Source organism: Stegostoma tigrinum, chromosome 28 (genome assembly GCF_030684315.1).
Source record: "Stegostoma tigrinum isolate sSteTig4 chromosome 28, sSteTig4.hap1, whole genome shotgun sequence".
In the NCBI taxonomy this organism is placed as follows: domain Eukaryota; kingdom Metazoa; phylum Chordata; class Chondrichthyes; order Orectolobiformes; family Stegostomatidae; genus Stegostoma; species Stegostoma tigrinum.
Window position 1 is genome coordinate 14,470,948 of NC_081381.1, and position 17,992 is coordinate 14,488,939.

The 17,992-nt window shown below is 47.1% G+C and overlaps 1 protein-coding gene across 11 annotated transcripts in view; it reads right to left on the reverse strand.

The window, feature by feature from the left end:
- Positions 1-5,033: 5,033 nt before the first annotated feature.
- pik3cd (phosphatidylinositol-4,5-bisphosphate 3-kinase, catalytic subunit delta) overlaps positions 5,034-17,992 on the reverse strand; it is a 216,924-nt gene continuing 203,965 nt past the window's right edge. For all 11 annotated transcript variants that reach the window (XM_048561566.2, XM_048561564.2, XM_048561562.2 and 8 more), the window contains 4 exons: positions 15,645-15,768; positions 13,688-13,833; positions 8,941-9,073; positions 5,034-7,173 (listed from right to left, as the gene is read on the reverse strand). In XM_048561566.2, the coding sequence (XP_048417523.1) occupies positions 7,036-7,173; positions 8,941-9,073; positions 13,688-13,833; positions 15,645-15,768 (541 nt within the window). In that variant the 3' untranslated portion in view covers positions 5,034-7,035. The remainder of the gene's footprint in view (positions 7,174-8,940; positions 9,074-13,687; positions 13,834-15,644; positions 15,769-17,992) is intronic.

The following is a 17,992-nucleotide window of genomic DNA, read 5'->3' on the forward strand; positions in this document are numbered from 1 at the left end:
GAGCCTTTTGAAGATATTTCCTCAGGGAAAATCTCAGCTGAAAGTGGTCACAGTGTCACTCGCTCCGAAACTTCATGGAGTTGAGCAGATTGTCCTAAAAGGTAAAACTGGCATACACTGAAAAGTCATGTGACAGTGGGGTTCCCTGCTGATTGACGTCCTGAATGACCAATGGCAGGAATCTGGGGGGAGGGGGAAGGGGCAGGTAGGAGGTTACCCATCTTCATTTCCCGGAAAACGTTCAACACCAGATTGTTGGAGGTTGAACTGAAAAGGCATCAACAAGGGACAAAGGCGTTGACAGCAAAATCTTTGTGTGGACTGCCTTGGTGAGCCGGAGTTCTGTATGAGAGGCCGAAAAGCTCTCAAACTTTTAAAAAGTCCATCGATGAGCACCTGAAGCTTCAAGGCCATGGGGGTAGTGCTGGGAAGTGGGATTAGTGTAGATAGGCTGGCACAGACTCGATGGGCCAACAGGCCCCTTCTATGCTGCATCACTCGATGGTGTTGAGGGGGTGCTACATACAAGTCTGCTGTGCACGCTGTGACCATGTGGTGGGACTTTACAGGAGGGAGGTTAAAATTTCATAGCCTTTCGCATCCCCACACCGCTCCAATTCACATTCAAAATGGTGAAAGGTGAAATCCACGATAACAAAGTGTGGAGCTGGATGAACACAGCAGGCCAAGCAGCATCTCAGGAGCACAAAAGCTGACGTTTTGGGCCTAGACCTAGACCCTTCATCAACGTTAGCCTTCCTGCTCCTCTGATGCTGCTTGGCCTGCTGTGTTCATCCAGCTCCACACTTTGTTATCTTGGATTCTCCAGCATCTGCAGTTCCCACCATCACAAAGTGAAATCCATGATCATTTTCAGAAACTGACAGGGTGTTTAACGCACAGTATGGGCTGCCCCGAGTAAAACTAGGGCATCTCTTCGCCCATTGCAAGTCAGTTCTTCAGCCCAGTCCCGCCCGGGTTAAAATTAGGTCTGTGTATTTCTATCTGTCTCTCCCAGAAGTGACTCCGCCTGGTGGCCGAGAGGGAACTGGTGACTGTGAAGGGCAGGCAAGGATAACGTTTGAACTCATGACCAGTCTCTTTCACTTCTTGCCACCTGCAAAGATATCAAACTCCTAAAAACCTGTTAACGCGAAGTCTGTTGGTGGGGCTATTAATTTAAATAGGTTACAACAACCAGTAACTGCTTGCAAAGCCTGCGGTGCTTCAAAAGATAGTAGGAACTGCAGATGCTGGAGAATCTGAGATAACAAGGTGTGGAGCTGGATGAACACAGCAGGCTGAGCAGCATCAGAGGAGCATGAAGGCTGACGTTTCAGGCCTAGACCCTTCTTCAGAAATGGGGGTCTTTTCTGAAAAAGGGTCCAGGCCCAAAACGTCAGCCTTCATGCTCCTCTGATGCTGCTTGGCCTGCTGTGTTCATCCAGCTCCACACCTTGTTATCTCAGGTGCTTTAAAAGGCTTTGTGAAGGCTTTACATTGCAGTAGACATGTTTATGAGGTGGCACTATATCTTGTCACTGCCTGACTGCAGTGTATTGAATTTGTTATACAACCCCAGTTTCTCACATCATGTAATATATTCAGGCCATTCAGCCCCACCAGCTTGTAACTAACACATGCATTGGGCTCCTTTCTATGTATTCTTGATCTAAATAGCAATGTGACCATTTATTTCCCTTTTTCTCTGTTACTATCCTAACTATATCTATTGCTTTCACCTCAGCCCCTCTCCATGGCAGTGCATTCCATATTTCCACTGCACCCCAGGTCAAACAGCTTCTCTTAAGTTCACAATCTGATAGCTTGGTGACCATCCTACAGTGAATTGCTGTGGTGCAAAAGGAGGCCATTTAGCCCATCGTGTTTGCAGCAGCCCTTCAAATGAGCACCATTACCCAGCGCCAATCTCCTGTTTGTTCCCCATACCCTTTCCCATCCAAAGAACCGTCAGACTCCCTCTCCAATGCCACAATGGAACCCGCCTCCCACCACATTTCCAGGCAGTGGGGAGCACCCCAGACCCTGACTACTCTCACTGTGTGAGAAAGGACTTTCTCATATCACCCTGATTCATTTGAATACTATGGTGTGCTGTCATCACTGGCTTCTTGGGGAGGGTCTGCAGGTTAGAGCAAGAGACAGAGAGAAAGAAAGAGACAGAGAGAGAGAGAACAGATTTGCTCAGTTCACTGCAGCTCACCCCTTTCTGATATACACTCTGATACAAAGCAGGGATGGACATGTCACAAAACCAGGTACCAGTTGGCCTGTTGACTGAGAAACTTCACAATGTTACAGGGACCGCGTTGATGTTCTGTAGATTGTGAAACAAACCCACCATGTAGAACGGGGCTTCTCAAGATGATGAGAGGCATAGAGTGGATAACCAGAGGCTTTTTCCCAGGGCGGAAATGACTATTTCAAGGGGGCATAATTTTAAGGTGACTGGAGGAAGGTATAGGGGAGATGTCAGAGGTAGGTTCTTCACACAGAGAGTGGTGGGCATGTGGAATGTGCTGCCCGCAGTGGTAGTGGAGTCAGATACATTAGCGACATTTAACCATCTCTTGGATAGGCACAAGGACAGTGGTATAATGTAGGGTATGCAGGGTAGATTGATCTCGGTAGGATAACAGGTCAGCACAACAATGTGGGCCAAAGGGCCTGTACCTGTATGTTCAAAGGTGGGATCAGGGCCTGCGAGAGGGTCCGAGCTGTGAGGCAGCCAGACTGAGCTCTAACAGCTGTTCTCCACACCCCGTGCTTACTGGGGGCAGGCTGTGACAATTCTCAAACCTCGAGATGGGGTGAGATTGGCACATGGTTTGGGATGCCTCAATGACTTACCTGGAGATGTCCTGGGAGATAAAGAGGGCAATGACCCGAACGCCATACCCTGTGTCCAATGTGTGACCCAGCACAAGAACTGCTGACTCATTTTACACCATTCCTAAATGTGAGCAGACTGAAGGTGTTCTCCCTGGAGCAGGGGGCACTGGGGGGGGGGGGGGGGGGGGGGGGGGGGGCTCATCACTGTGATGTGTAAAATTATGAGGGACATAGATAGGGTGGACAGGAACTAACCTTTCCCCTTGATGGAGGGATCAATGACCGGGGGAATAGACTCAAGGCAAGGGAGGTGTGGGAATCTGGATCTTGCTGCCTGTGAGCCTGGTAGAGGCAGAAACCCTGATAACATTGGGGAAAACCCTCAAAACATCGAGCAAGTATTTCAATTTGCAATGCCAAGATGCACGAGGCCATGGCCCACATGCTGGAAAATGGAAGGAGAATCGTTGGGTGGTTGTTTCTGAGCTGGACAGAATTGATGGGCTGAAGGGCCTTTACCTCTGCTGGAGACCTCTAGAATCTTCCGGAGTCACTGTTGGTGTTCTCCACAAGCTCCCGAGGTACCTGCGGACAAGCAGCGCTGTACTTGGGGAGTGGGTAACACAGAGCAACACATAACCACAGCCAGGCCCACAAGCGAGCTGCAAAAAGCCAACCATGGCCCTCAGTAAGGCACGTCACCGCCTGAGGAACTGGGAGGTGAATATGTGGACAGCGAGCAAGAAATGATCAACTGATGTGCCTTGGAAAGGCACAGCCTGACGACGCACACTGATGGAGTGAGGGAGGCCTGGAAACTTCAACGGCATGCCAGGCACATACTGGGTGCATGCCAGGGCTGGCAGAGGAGGAGCTGGTGCCAGTCAAAGGCTGAACACTTTAGCCACCCAGGAAAGAAGCTGGAGGTCGGAGTCAGTTGTCTGTAGGACCTTACTGCGGAATTCAGCTTGAAAACTGCCTCAGTGTACAATCCTGTGGGGATATAACCAACAGTTGCAGAAAAATTTGTCAGATACTTTACGGACTTTTAAGCGACTCTTGGATAGTAAAATGTTGGGTACGCAGGGTTGTTTGATCTTAGTAGGATAATAGGTTGGCACAACATGGTGGGCCGAAGGGCCTGCACTGTTCTACATTCTACATAAGGAGCTGGCTGGAAGTGGTTCCAGAGAGAGGTACAGCCTGGGCCTGCGTGTTAAGATTGCTCTACGGCTACAGCTGGACGAATGACAGCCTCTGGGTCACTAAGTGACCCCAGACCCTGGCTGGCTTCACACTTCTTCCTCAGGTTTGACTTTTAAATTGTCTTCTTAATGGAGGTTGTGGGTGCCACGGGCTGGGTCCAGTAATTGTTGGCCGTCCCTAGTATCCCTCCTTGAGAAGGTGGTGGTGAGCTGCCTTCTTGAACCGCTGCAGCCCGTGTGCTGTGGGTAGACCCATGATGCCCTGAGGGAGCAACTTCCAGGATTTTGACCCAATAACATGGAGGGAACGGCGATGTATTTCCCAGTCTGGATAGCGAGTGGGTCGGAAGGGAGCTTGAAGGGGGCATTGTTCCATGTTTCTGCCGCCCTCGTCCTTCCACAAGGCAAAGCCAGTAGGTCTCAAGAATGGGGCAGTACTGGTCTGGTTTATTTCAAGACCTCAGAAAAGTGCTCCGGTGCATTCATTTCCAAGTATTACTGTTTTATTTCTCCCCACTACTGGGTGGAAATGGTCGTAGGTTTGGATAATACCCATCCCACCATGATGACTTTACCTACTTGGCTCACAGCCCCATTTCGATAAGTGAGGCTTTGAACAGCAACTCTGTGACTCTGCTTGGAAGCTATAGCTTCCACTGAACTGAGGCACCCAACACGGAAACCTTGCCTAGGCCTCAGGCTTGCACGCGAGGTAATCCTGCCCGCTGGAGGGGAACACAGCTTCGACATCTCTGAGTGAGAGTTTGTAGATGTGTCAATGGAAAGTTAATAACAACCTAATAAACTGGGGGTCAGTTAGCTCGGTTGGTTTACAAGACAGTGATGCCGACAGGGTGGGGTCGACCAGCTGAGGTAACCACGCAGGACTCTCCTGCTCCACCTCTCCCCTCACTTAAGGCATGGTGACCCTCAGGTTGAATTAGCACCAGTTGTCTCTCTGTAATGAGAGAGCAGCCCTGCGGTTTGGTAACACTACAGTGACTTTATTATATCTCGGCTACTTATCTCTGGGAGTATATATCAGCTGGACACGCAACATTGACATTGTTTCACAAATGTGCCAGATTCTAAAGTATTTTTTTTAAATCAGGAAAGAAAATCCGAACAAAGTTAGTCTATACAAAGCATTTCAGACATCCCAGGGTATTAATTTTGTAAACATAATCCTTTAAGAGCAATTGCTCAAGATTCTGTGCTGCACAACATGTACCAGAAAATCAAAAAAAATTCACTTATTTTTAAATATGCAAATATTAAATAAGCTTGATTTACACAAAATAAGTTTGCATAAGAAGCCAAATAAAGGCACATTTAACTTTATCAAGGTGCAATTAGCCTATCCTTGCATCTAAACAAATAAGAGAGACCAACACAAGGCTACTTTGGTGGAAGATACAGCCAAGGCTAAATCTGGAATCAAAGTATTCCATATCCAGAGTGGTTTTTTTCCTTTGATCTTTGGAAAAGTATCCCAAAACTCCTCGGTGATAGACATTGGAACAAGTCATCTTGCATTGGTCCCTCACCAATATCCATTAGGTACCAGGCGACCTTCCGTTTCTCATTGTGTTGAAAAGACAATCTCTGATGTTCATCAAAGTAGCTGAAATTGTGAATGTGACTCCCTCCCCAACCCGTCCCACAATCCCCAACCCCCCCAGCCACTTCCTGTAAAATCCCTGCCCATTCCCGTCCCGCCGCCCACGCCTTCCCCTTCTGAAGCAATTACTGTTTTCAAACCTGGGAAAGACTTTGCATTGACGGGACTTCATCAGCAGCTCCCCTGTTATTAATGGGGCCTGCTATTAAATGTGGCTTCGTAGAAGTGGAAAAGAAATTGGCCCTCCCTCCACCCTCCCCTTTGTGTGTTATAGTACCGCTCTCTGGTAAATGGCCAGAAACAGGAGGCCACTCATCTACAACACAAATGATTCAGTACCCATCAACAATACAACACATTAAATTAGTACCTTTCAGTCATATGAATCACTTATAAATATAACCATATTTTCCTTTTTTTGTGATAAAAATGATTCAGGAAGCAGGTGTGACTTATTTTGAATAAAACAAGCCCTCTTGGTCAGTTCCCCACTCGTTCACCGTCACTCTGGATTCAAAGTTCACATGGGGGTCACTATAGTCAACTCTTCATCGAAGATCAGGAATAATGCACCAGATGCTTTGTTCCTTCCATCACCAGGCAACTCGATGGCCCATCAGGACCAGGACTGGTCCAACAAACAGTTCTGAACTGTTCAGATGCTTCTTTGCTTGAAGTTTCAATGTTCAAAGTGATGTGGGCTTTTTGAGGTGCTTCACAGAAGCAGAGTGCCTTGTATCAGGGCCAGGGAGGTGGGGAGCGAGGGCACAGATACTTAGCCTCAGTCCAAAGTGAGCCAGGACCGGACATAGGAAGACATTGGTGCTTGGTGTTCAGATGGGCATGACAGCCCTCTTGTTGCCCGGGAGAAGCCTGGTTGAGAGCTGACTGGTTTGCTGCCATAGGGAATGCTAGCATTGGCATTGAACAAAGACCTGCTTGAGCTTATACTTGGACCTTCTCCCTGTTCCGAGATCACGGCCACACCACAGTCTTGCTGAACAGCTAAACGAAAAGCATAAATCTGAGACAATTACAGCACATGTTTGAGAGTGCAGCAGGCCAATGGAGAGAGAGAGACAGGGCAGGAGGCCCATGGACCTGGGTAATTAAAATGCATATTCAGTGCCAGTTCTGTAGCCAAGACCCTGGAATCGAAGGGAAGTGGTTGCAGACAGTGCAAGTAATTACACTGCACATGTAAACATCATTTAACGGTCATGTAATGTTGAGAAAGCTTAGCAATCACTTAGGGGCTCCTTTGTAGCTACAGTATGCTGACAGTTTGTTATCAGTCACTTTAGCCGGCTCATACTTTTGCTCCGTTGGCTAAAGGCTTGAGAGAGAAGGGTTCAGCTATGACCGATTGTCTTTGGCTACATTGTGAGCCATCCAATTCACTTTGGTTTTCCAGCTTTCTCGCAGTGCCTCGTCAAATTTCATTTTGAAGTGTTTGAGCGCCTCATCTTCCGTTTTTCCTAATGCTAACGAATCCTGAGAAACAAAAATCCCCGTTAGAAGGTGGAGGGCAGTAACTCAGCATTAATGACAGTGATGAACATGATCAATATACAGGGCAGTACTGGGCTCCACCACAGAAGATAACGCAAAGCACTTGGCTATGGTAGGCTGGGAGCATCAGACAATCCCTGTAGTGAGGCAGAAGGCCATTCAGCCCGAGTCTGCGGTGACCCTCCAAACAGCATCTCAGCCAGAACTAACCCCTACCCTATCCCTGTAGCTATTCATTTGCTGTGGCTAACCCACCTACCACTCACTCTGCATATCCCTTCACCCTATGGGGTGATTTCCCATGGCCAATCCACGCGCCCTGCACATCTTTGGACTGTGGGAAGAAACCAAAGCACCCGGAGGAAGCCCACGCAGACACAGGGAGAACCCCACACAGACAGTTAATTGAGGGTGGAATCGAACCCAGGTCATGGCGCTGTGAGGCAGCAGTGCTAGCCACTGAGCTGCCCCTAATCATCAACTATAACCCATTGTTCACAGGACATTCAGAATAAAAGATAAGCTCATTGCTATCCGACTGGACCACTCTCTCATTAGTGAGAGACGACTTGTGGTGATTTAAACTAAAGGTTGCTGCCCTAAGGGGGAGGTTTAGAAGGACAGTCCCTCACCTGAGAATTGAAGCCACACTGTCGGTGTCACCCTGCATCACAGAACAACGAAATCACCGCCAGCCAGATCCACGGCATTAAAAACACAGAGGAGAATCTGTACCTCCAAGATTAAGGACTCTGCCTCCTGCCCCCATTCCTCAAATTAGCAAGATCAAACAAGGTAACGTCCTTCCCTGTGAGGCAGTAACTCCCACCCAGGACCTGAAGGTCACAGGAGGTCTGGGAGGGGTTGGGGTTACGGGATTGTGGGGCAGGGAGGGGTCGGGGATAGGGGAGTGTGTTGGGGGGCAGGGAGATGTTGGGGGATAGGGGAGAGTGTGAGGAGCTGGGAGGGGTTGGGGATAGGGGAGAGTGTGGGGGCCTGGGAGGGGTCGGGGATACAGGAGAGTGGGGGGGGCGCAGGGAGGGGTTAGGGATGGTGGTGAGTGTGGGGTAGGGAAGGGGCAGGATCTTACAGGGGCTTGTAAATCCCAGTCAGTTCCAGCCATGGCCTCAGGCTTGGAAAGGAGTAAACGTGGCCATGGGAAAAGTAGAAAACTCGGAGATATTTCACAGCAACTGGAACTCAAGAACGTCACTCTACAGACTCTCAATCAGGGAGATTTAAACTCTCACTATCTGTATTGTTAAATCAGGCCCTGCACTAACTTCGGAGAGTAAGACAACAACAACTCGAACTGGATTCCTAACTGATAGTGCGTGACCCCGTCCCCACACAAGATAGGGTTACCAAAATAGGCCCACAAGGTAACATCCAATCTGTTCCCATGGACTGGTCATACAGTCTTACAGCACAGAAACAGACCATGTTCCCAAACTCAACTTGTGCCACTGGCCTGTATTTGGCCCCTATCCCTCTAAACCTTCCCTTTTCATGCTTTTAAATGCTATAACTGTACCTGCGTCCATCGCTTTGAAAGTGGATGCAGCCTGAGATATCGAAGGGGCGGCCTGTGGCTTATCTTGTGTTTGAGGCAGCTTTTCCTCTGCACCTCACCTTCAGGATTTCCCGATTGTATTTCACCATACACCACCCCCACCCCGCCACCTCCCTGCCCACCTACCGCTCGGTCTCTGTGGTAGAGTTGAGCCGAGTCGAATTGGCTTTGCTCACCTTGAGATACTGGATATCTTTAGAGCAACTGAGCTCCGGTAGTCCAGCTGCCTGCATCAGTGCAAAGAGGTTAATGAAGAGTGGGCAGTGCTTCCTCAGAATCATGTAGGCTTGTTCACAACATTTCCGGAACCTTCTCAGGACACCAATAGGATGGGAATGGAAACAGAAAGGAAACATGCAGCTCAATGCCAAGAACTTGAGCATAGACAACCTTAACACATTCAATATAATGTAACAAGGTGCAGAGCTGGATGAACACATTAGGCCAAGCAGCTTCAGAGGAGCAGGAGGACTGATGTTTTGGGTCTGGACCGTTCTTCAGAAAACACATCCAATCTTGTTTGAAGTAATTATTTAAACAGATAAAGCTTAATTTGCAGTGTCATGCCTTGTTGTCGGTACCAAATCATTACTATTGGAGCTGAATTATTACCTTATTAATATTGAAATTCTTACACAAGAAATAGAATTTGTAAATCGGAAAGGATATTATAAAGCAATTGCTGACTTTAGAATCACAGAGGTTCACAACACAACAACAGGCCCTTCAGCCCACCACGTCCATGCCGATCAACAAACCCTAAACTACACTAAGGGACAGTCGGAACTACCGATGCTGGAGTCAGGCATAACACTGTGTGGAGCTGGAGGAATATAGCAGGCCAGGCAGCGTCAGAGGAGCAGGAAAGCTGACGTTTCGAGTCGGGACCCTTCTTCAGAAAACTACACTAAGCCCATTTACCTGCACTCGGTCCACAGCGTACTGTGCCCTGATATTACAAGTACTCATCCAGATGCTTCTTAATAAAGTAAGGACAGTCCGTCACAGTGACCTTGGCCAGTGCCAGAACTGAAGCCATGCTGTTGGCACTGTTAACAAGCCATCTAGCCAACTAAGCTAGCACTGTGAAGTACTGGGCTAACATTGTCACTCATCTGACATGTTGCTCCCCGAAGGGATTGTCTATTTTGATGGAATAATAATCAGATGGAACTCTTGAGGTGCACTTGTTGGGGATCCTGACCCTAGGGCTCTTGTAGCACAGTGGAAATTCCATACCTCTGAACCAGGAGGCCTGGTCCCATCTGTTGCTAAAGTATGTAATAAATCCTCTGATTAGAAAATAACAGGGAGCCTGGCCTTGGAGCAGGAAGTCCTGGGTTCAAATCCCACTCCAGGACTTAAGATTGCAGAAGGGACATTGACCTCAAGGCTAAACAGAATGACTATGAACCAAGTGATGGGATTGAGGACAGGCAGGAGGATTGGGAGAGTCTCCTAGTCAAGCAGTCTGAATGCACAGTGACGTCCCTAAAACTACAGCCTCTGACAACAGAGAACTGAACCATTCCCAAGAAAATCCAGCTGTGGAAACAGGTGTAAGCACAGGTTTTGGGCTTCTCATACCGCTAGTCACAACGAGAAGAATGAAGTTCAGACCCAGAATGTGATACAGCACAGATAATAACTGATCAGGATACACCAGCTGCAACATTATCCACATTAAATGTCATCTTGATTCTACACACATGTTTCAAGGGCTAGGAAGAGGCAGTTACCTTCACTAAACTACCATCACCCCCCCACCCCTATCAATATCCTGGTCTTTACCATTGACCAGAAACTTGACCAGCCACTTAGATACAGCAGCTACAAGAGCAGGCCAGAGGCTGGGAATCTTACAGCAAGTAACTCACTGCCTGACTCTCCCAAAGCCTGTCCACAATCTCCAAGGCACAGGTCAGGAATGTGATGGAACACTCCCCACTTGCCTGTGAGGGGACAGTTCCAACAACACTTAAGAAGCTGGACAGAGCACCCCGCTTGATTGGCACTACATCCTCAAACATCCACTCCCTCCACCACCGATGCTCAGTCGCAGCAGTGTGTACCACGTACAAGATGCATCACAGAAATTCACCAAAGATCCTGAGAGAACACCTTCCATATCTGTGGCCACTACCTACTAGAAGGACAAGGGCATCAAATACTTGGAAACAATACCTCCTGCAAGTTCCTTTCCAAACCATTCAATATTCCGACTTTGAAACATATCGCTGTTACTTCACTGTCGCTGGGTCACAATCCTAGAACCCCTTCACTAGTGGTCTCTGTGAGACTACCTACAGCACGTGGACTGCAGTGGTTCAAGAAGGCAGCTTACCACCTCCTTCTTATGGGCAATAAATGCTGGCCCAGCCAGTAACACCTCATGTTATAAATGAGCAAAACAAAACTGGCCTATCATTCCACCCCAACCCAACTTCAGTTGAAAACTGTATCAGCGATAATGGGAACTGCAGATGCTGGAGAATCCAAGATAATAAAGTGTGAAGCTGGATGAACACAGCAGGCCAAGCAGCATCTCAGGAGCACAAAAGCTGACGTTTCGGGCCTAGACCCTTCATCAGAGGGTGAAGAAGGGTCTAGGCCCGAAACGTCAGCTTTTGTGCTCCTGAGATGCTGCTTGGCCTGCTGTGTTCATCCAGCTTCACACTTTGTTATCTTCAGTTGAAAACTGTTAAGGTTTATCTCATATTCCATCTGCACACCTGTTTGTCATTGCATTGCGACATCGAGCTGATAGACTGCGCAATCGTAACAGAGTCTAACTGCAAAACTCCATTTTCAAGCCAGTTTTCTGCCCCTGGGGTAGATGAAAGTCGGTTTGAAACAAAACGAAGGAACCATGAATCAGAGATTTTGGGGTGTGCTTTAACCTGTTTCACGTGTGCATATTGCTTCCACATCTGTACGGACCTGTTCTGAACTGTGCCAATTTGTAGAAAAATATCCTGGGTTTAAGTAATCAAAACTTCAGAAAAAGTGGCACCTCGTTACATAAAGGTAGGAGAAGCCGCATATTGAGTGGACTATGACAGAGGCCTCGCAGCATCTTCAATGCTTTGAAGAACATTAAGAAGCATTGGCTCAAGGAGACACAAAGTCAGAGTTCATTGTCCACTCTCATCTGGATTGAAATGCAAGAAATCAACTTTAGAAAACAAACATCAATTTATACAGCGTGAAAAGAGATTGGTTGACTGTCAATTGTCTGCCACATTCCCATGGCAACAGCCTAACCAATCAGAGTTACCTTGCCTGGGCTGAATTTCATCAGCTAAGATTTGCAGTGAACAGTTCTTTGTGCATCTCTGTCCCAAACACAGGCTGGCCAATCAACATTCTCTTTCCTCGTGCTGCACAAATTTTCATTACATTTCTAAAGTTGGTTTCAGCCCTTTGATTTCATATCTCTTTTCAGCATGGTTTAAGTTCTGTGCTACCAAGCAATTAACAATGAGAAAGTTGTGGATCATTTAAAAGTTGCATTGTACAGGCTACCTGGCACATCGACTGTTGGGACCCCTAACTCTCCAAACATCACAGTGCTGTACACACTCCACAGCTCAAGATTGTGATCTAATTTAAAGAAACTCAAAACACTTCCTGTTTTCAAAGAAAACTGATGCCCCTTGCAAAAGGAAACCACAATTAAAATCTCTAAAGAGGAACTTTATCTTCCTCATTCCTGCAATTTCTGCTTAAATATTGAAGGCTGGTCACATCAGGGAAACTGAGGGAGATTTCCTAGGTTTCTGCCGTGTCATTCAACTGAGAGCTTCTGCCTCCATCCTGACATCTTGCTTTGTAATGGCCAAGGGGTTTAATGCATAAGTTTATGTTTGGCAGGTCATGGTGATGGAGTGGCTGTCAGCTTCACTACATAGGTGGGAAATATTGGAGGAAGGGACGGAGGGACAGAGAGAGAAAGTGAGACAATCCTTGAGAAGGTGCATTCCTGTCTGTGGATGGAATGTTGAGAATAATCCATAGAATCTCCACAGTGCAGAAACAGGCCATTTGGCCCACGAAGTCTGTACCGACCCTCCAAAGAACATCCTACCCAGACCCAGCACATCCCCGGCCCTATCCCTGTAACCCCCTCCCATTTCTCATGGCTAACCCACCCAGCAAACACATCCCCGGACACCGGACAATTTAGCATGTCCAATCCACTTAACCTGCACACGTTTGGACTATGGCAGGAAACCAGAGCACCTGGAGGAAATCCAGGCCAACAGGAAGAATGTCCAACCTCCACACAGACAGCTATCCGAGGGTGGAATCATCCCTGGTACTGTGAGGCAGCAAAGTAATTCTTTGCACACTCAAAACTACAAGTGCAGGATGAAAATCCTCAAACATGTGCATTCTCAATAGCAACGCCTCTAACAACTGTGTCCAATTGCCAAACAACCAATGATGGAAGATGAAAAATCAAGACAAAACATGTTTTCTTTTTCAGGAATATTCAGTTCTGTACTACCAAATAACTATTTGACTATCTTATAATCCCTAGCTTGGGGCTCCCCACTGGCTCTATGGCTACCCTTCCAAATCTTAGAGATATGAATTAGATTTACCCCTCAGCCTCATCGCTGTGCTCCAGCTCTGAGTTTACACACACAGCCCAGACTTTCACCAGCAGCATCTGGCCTTTCCAGTTTCTCAAAACCGCACAGTTTGTCCAGGCAGCATCTGTGAAGGAAAAAACGGAGTTAACGTTTCGGGTCCAGTGACCCTTCCTCAATTGTCACCAGACCCGAAACATTAACTCTTTCTTTTTCCTTCACAGATGCTGCCAGACCTGATGAGCTTTTCCAGCAACTTCTGTTCTTGTTCCTGATTTACAGCATCCGCAGTTATTTCGTTTTTTTCCCCACGGTATGTCTTGTTTACCTTTCAAACTTCTCGCTGTTGTTGGTCTTTCCTTGCTGTATCACATGAACAAAGTCATGCGTTAAAATGAATGGCACACGCTCTCTGTTGATCCCAAACTTGCTCTTAAAGTTTCCAAGGAAGTGTCCGAAATCTATGTGGAAGAGCTGTGAGTGATAATAAAATGCATTCTTTAACACGAGGGAGCACTCCCTGAACAGAATTACAGAATCTTCACTGATGCAACTGATCTTAGGAAGTGCTTTGGTGGGGAATGTGGTGATAATATAAGGCGGCCCTTGCAGGTCACTATGGCTGCAGGAGAGGTAAAGGTTAGTTCAGGTGGCTGGGACACTGAGCATGAAGGAAGATTTTCTCCATTTTGCTAATAACAACAAAACTGTCTGGGTGGGAGGGCCATCTGACTGACCCTTTTTAACCATGCATCTGTTTCTCCATGAATTTTGGATCCAACTTCCCCCGTCCCAATGGGCTTCTGTTAATACATACCATGTTTTGCTATTCGACCGCACTACTGGTGAGGAAGAGCAAATGTGCATTTGTGTAGCACCTTCCTCGTCCGTTGGGGGCTCCCAATCACTTCCATGACAATCAGTTGTTGAAGCCAGTACTTTTTCCCCACACGCCACCCAAATAAGGATCCCCAACACAGCAGATATGGCAAAGGATTTTGTTTCCTGGCAGACCAAAGGCAAATTGTTCTTTGCAGGTCACCGTTCCCAACTTGAAAATAGATCACAGTTCCTTCAATGTTGCTGGGTCCAAATCCTGGAATTGCCTCCCGAAGGGCATTGTGAGTCTAGTTACAGCACATGGACTGCAGTGGTTCAAGAAGGCAGACTTTAAAGGGGCAACCAGGAATGGACGACAAACGCTGACCCAGCCAGTGACATTCACATCCTGCAGGCAACTACGTGGTTTAAAAAGAAAGTCACACGGGTCCACTTACATCACCCTGGGCCCCCAAGACCTATTTAAAATATTATCTGAAATGCAGACCCCTTGACAAGTCAGCACTGGTGCAGGGTCACACTGCACCATCCAACCAGATGGTTTGCTTGTTCTCAGGGGCATGGTTCCAATCCACCGGTTGCTGGTTTAGAGCTTGGACCGCCATCAGTAATCAGTCTCCAATCACTCATGGGATCACCAGCTTGGGCTGACGGGGACTGTGCTAGGGGCTGGGTTGAGGGCAGGTTGTAGTAAGGGGTTGAGTTGACAGGGTAAGTTTATGAGGAGATGTTGAGTATACTGGGATTATACTCATTGGAATTTAGAAGAATGAGGGGTGATCTTATAGAAACACAGAAAATTATGAAGGGAAAGGTAAGATAGAAGCAGAGAGGATAGTTCCACTGGCGGGTGAAACCAGAACTAGGGGGCAGGGCCTCAAAATAAGGGGGTGCAGATTTAGGACTGAGTTGAAGAGGATGTTTCTTCACCAAAAGGATTGTGAATCTGTGGAATTCCCTGCCCAGTGACATAGTTGAGGCTACCTTGTTGGATGTTTCTAACACAAAGATAGACAGATTTTTGAACAATAAAGCAATTAAGGGTTACGGTGAGTGGGTGGGTGAGTGGAGCTGAGTCCTCGAAAAGATCAGCCATGATCTTATTGGCTGGCAGAGTAGGCTTGAAGGGGCAGACGGCCTGCTCCTGATATTTGAATGTTCTTATTTGTCCCTTCCTCTCCGAAACTGAAATCAATTACACCTACCCCAACAAAAAAGAAAATCTCTCTGCACACATTTCTAATCAGGAGTTCACTTATTCCTGTGTGAGGCACATGTTGATCAGTACAGGGTGTGGAGCTCAGGCAGCATTCTCAACATCCACTATTCCTGGGATGGGACAAAAGGGAAATTGGCCAAAATTCCCAATGCCAACCCAGCGACACCAGCTTGGAATTCCACACTTAGCCTTCGTTTTAATCCAAATAATGCAAACACAGTCCTACCTGTCCATTTTCCCTGATCATAATGTTGTCACTGTGTCGGTCTCCAATTCCGAGCACATAAGTAGCTACACAGTAGCCAGCACACGAGAGAGTGAACTCCTCAATGGCTCGATCTAGTGCTTCCCTGAAAAGGTGAAGAGTGAAGCGAAGTGAGACGTCGCCAGGAAGTCATTCGGCAATTCCCAGATTTCCAAACAAAGCATAGCTGCCCCATTTAACGCCAGTTCTGTTAGAGCAACAGTCCAGCTTGTGCCAAGTTGCCAGCAGTTCAACGAAGACAGCAAAACTCGGGCCGAAAATTCAGATTGTTAATGCAAGACACCAGCTCATTCTCCCAGAAGGAACGACTGCGGCAGTCAACGTGGCATTTTTACACATTCACCCAGTTAGAATGATGGGGCTAGACTCAAGGGTGAGCCATGGGGAAAAAAAAATACAGCAACAGGATAAACTACCATCAGCTTCAAGCCTCGATGAAAGATTAAAAAAGGGAGAAGAAAAGAAAGTATTTTTTAAAAATCGAAGGCAATTCGGGCAGAACATACAAGGAGTGGTTAGGATTTTGGAAGGGACTACTCAATAATGGAGGTGCAAGTGGATGAAGCAGTCAGATTTAAAAGGGGAAAAAAGAAACCCAAGATGCTGTAAATCAGAAACAAGAACAGAAAATTGGTGGAAAAACTCAGCGGGTTTGTGGAGAGAAAGCTGAGTGAACATTTCGGGTCCAGGGAGCCCAAGTTCTGAAGAAGGATCACTGGAACTGAAACATTAAGTCTGTTTTTCTTTCTCCACAGATGCTGCCAGGCCTGCTGAGTTTCTCTAGCAATTTCTGGATTCAAAAGGAAATTGAATAAAGTGAAGGAGACAGGTTGAGGGGTTTCAGGGAATGAATGAGGTCACCAGACTAACTGATTACTCTTCAGCAGAGCATTCATAGACTTGATGGGCCAAATGGTGTACCGTACTGTTAAATTCTAATGATTCTAAAATAAAACAATTGGGCTGTATTAGGCATAATGTCCTCCTGATATTACAATTCTCTTGAACAATATTTTAACAATGGTTAAGAAGGAGAGCACTGTTTGATTAAAGTAGAATATTAGGCTTCAAACCGTTACTTTCCCAGTCCACCCTCCACCACAGGAACATAGGACATAGGAGCAGGAATAGGCCATTCTGCCCATTGAGTTTGCCGCACCATTCTAGGCTGTGGCTCAGCATTTAACTCCATTTTCCTGCAGTAATGTCCCATGCCTTGACGTCGTTAGCATCTAGAAACCTATTGATCTCCATCTTGAACATCCTCACTGACTGAGCCTCTACAACTCTCAGAGGTAAAGAATTTCAAAGATTCACCAGCCTCTGAGTGAAGAATTTCCACTTCATCCCTGTCCTAAATAGCCTATGCCTTACTCTAAGTGCGTCTTGTGATTCTGGGCCAGCTTCCCACCTTCAAGCAAGGGTAAACATCCCATTGACCTCTATAACAATTTTGTAAGTTTCAATGAGATCATCTCTGTAGGTGACTCAGAGGTTAGCACCACTGCTTCACAGCACCAGGAATCCCAGTTTGATTCCACCATCAGGTGACTGTCTGTGTTGAGACTGCACATTCTCCTTGCATCCATGTGGGTTTCCTCCCACTGTCCAAAGATGTGTGGGTTAAGTGGATTGGCCATGCTGAATTGCCCCCTAGTGTCTATGGCTGTGTAGACGAGATAGATATCCATGGGAAATGCAGGATTACAGGGATGGGGTAGGGGGGTGGTCTGGGTGTGATGTTCTTTGAAGGGTTGGTAAGAACTTGATGGCCTGAATGGCCTGCTTCCACACTGTGGGGATGCTACGATTCTTTAAATCTTGAGCCAATGCTGGGCGCAGTCTCCTCACTTCTCCTCATAAATCACACTCCCTCAGGGACCCATCATTCACCAAACCCCATTAAAGTAGAACACTACAGGGTGAGTTCATAGAACGCAAAAACATTACGTAGTCCGTTCAGAAGACATTAGCACGGATGGGTGTTGGGGACGAGAATGGCACGGGTGCAAAAGAGGATTTGCTGTCCCTACCTCCCCACCTATACTCTCCTCTCCACCTATCTTCTTTTCTCTCCATCTTCGGTCTGCCTCCCCCTCTCTCCCTATTTATTCCAGAACCCTCACCCCTTCCCCTCTCTGATGAAGGGTCTAGGCCCGAAACGTCAGCTTTTGTGCTCCTGAGATGCTGTTGGGCCTGCTGTGTTCATCCAGCCTCACATTTTATTATTTTGGTGTTGCTCTCTAATGTTATCGGGCAAAACGCAAATTTTGAATTTTGTTAGCTCTCATTTCCTCGCTGCAGACAGT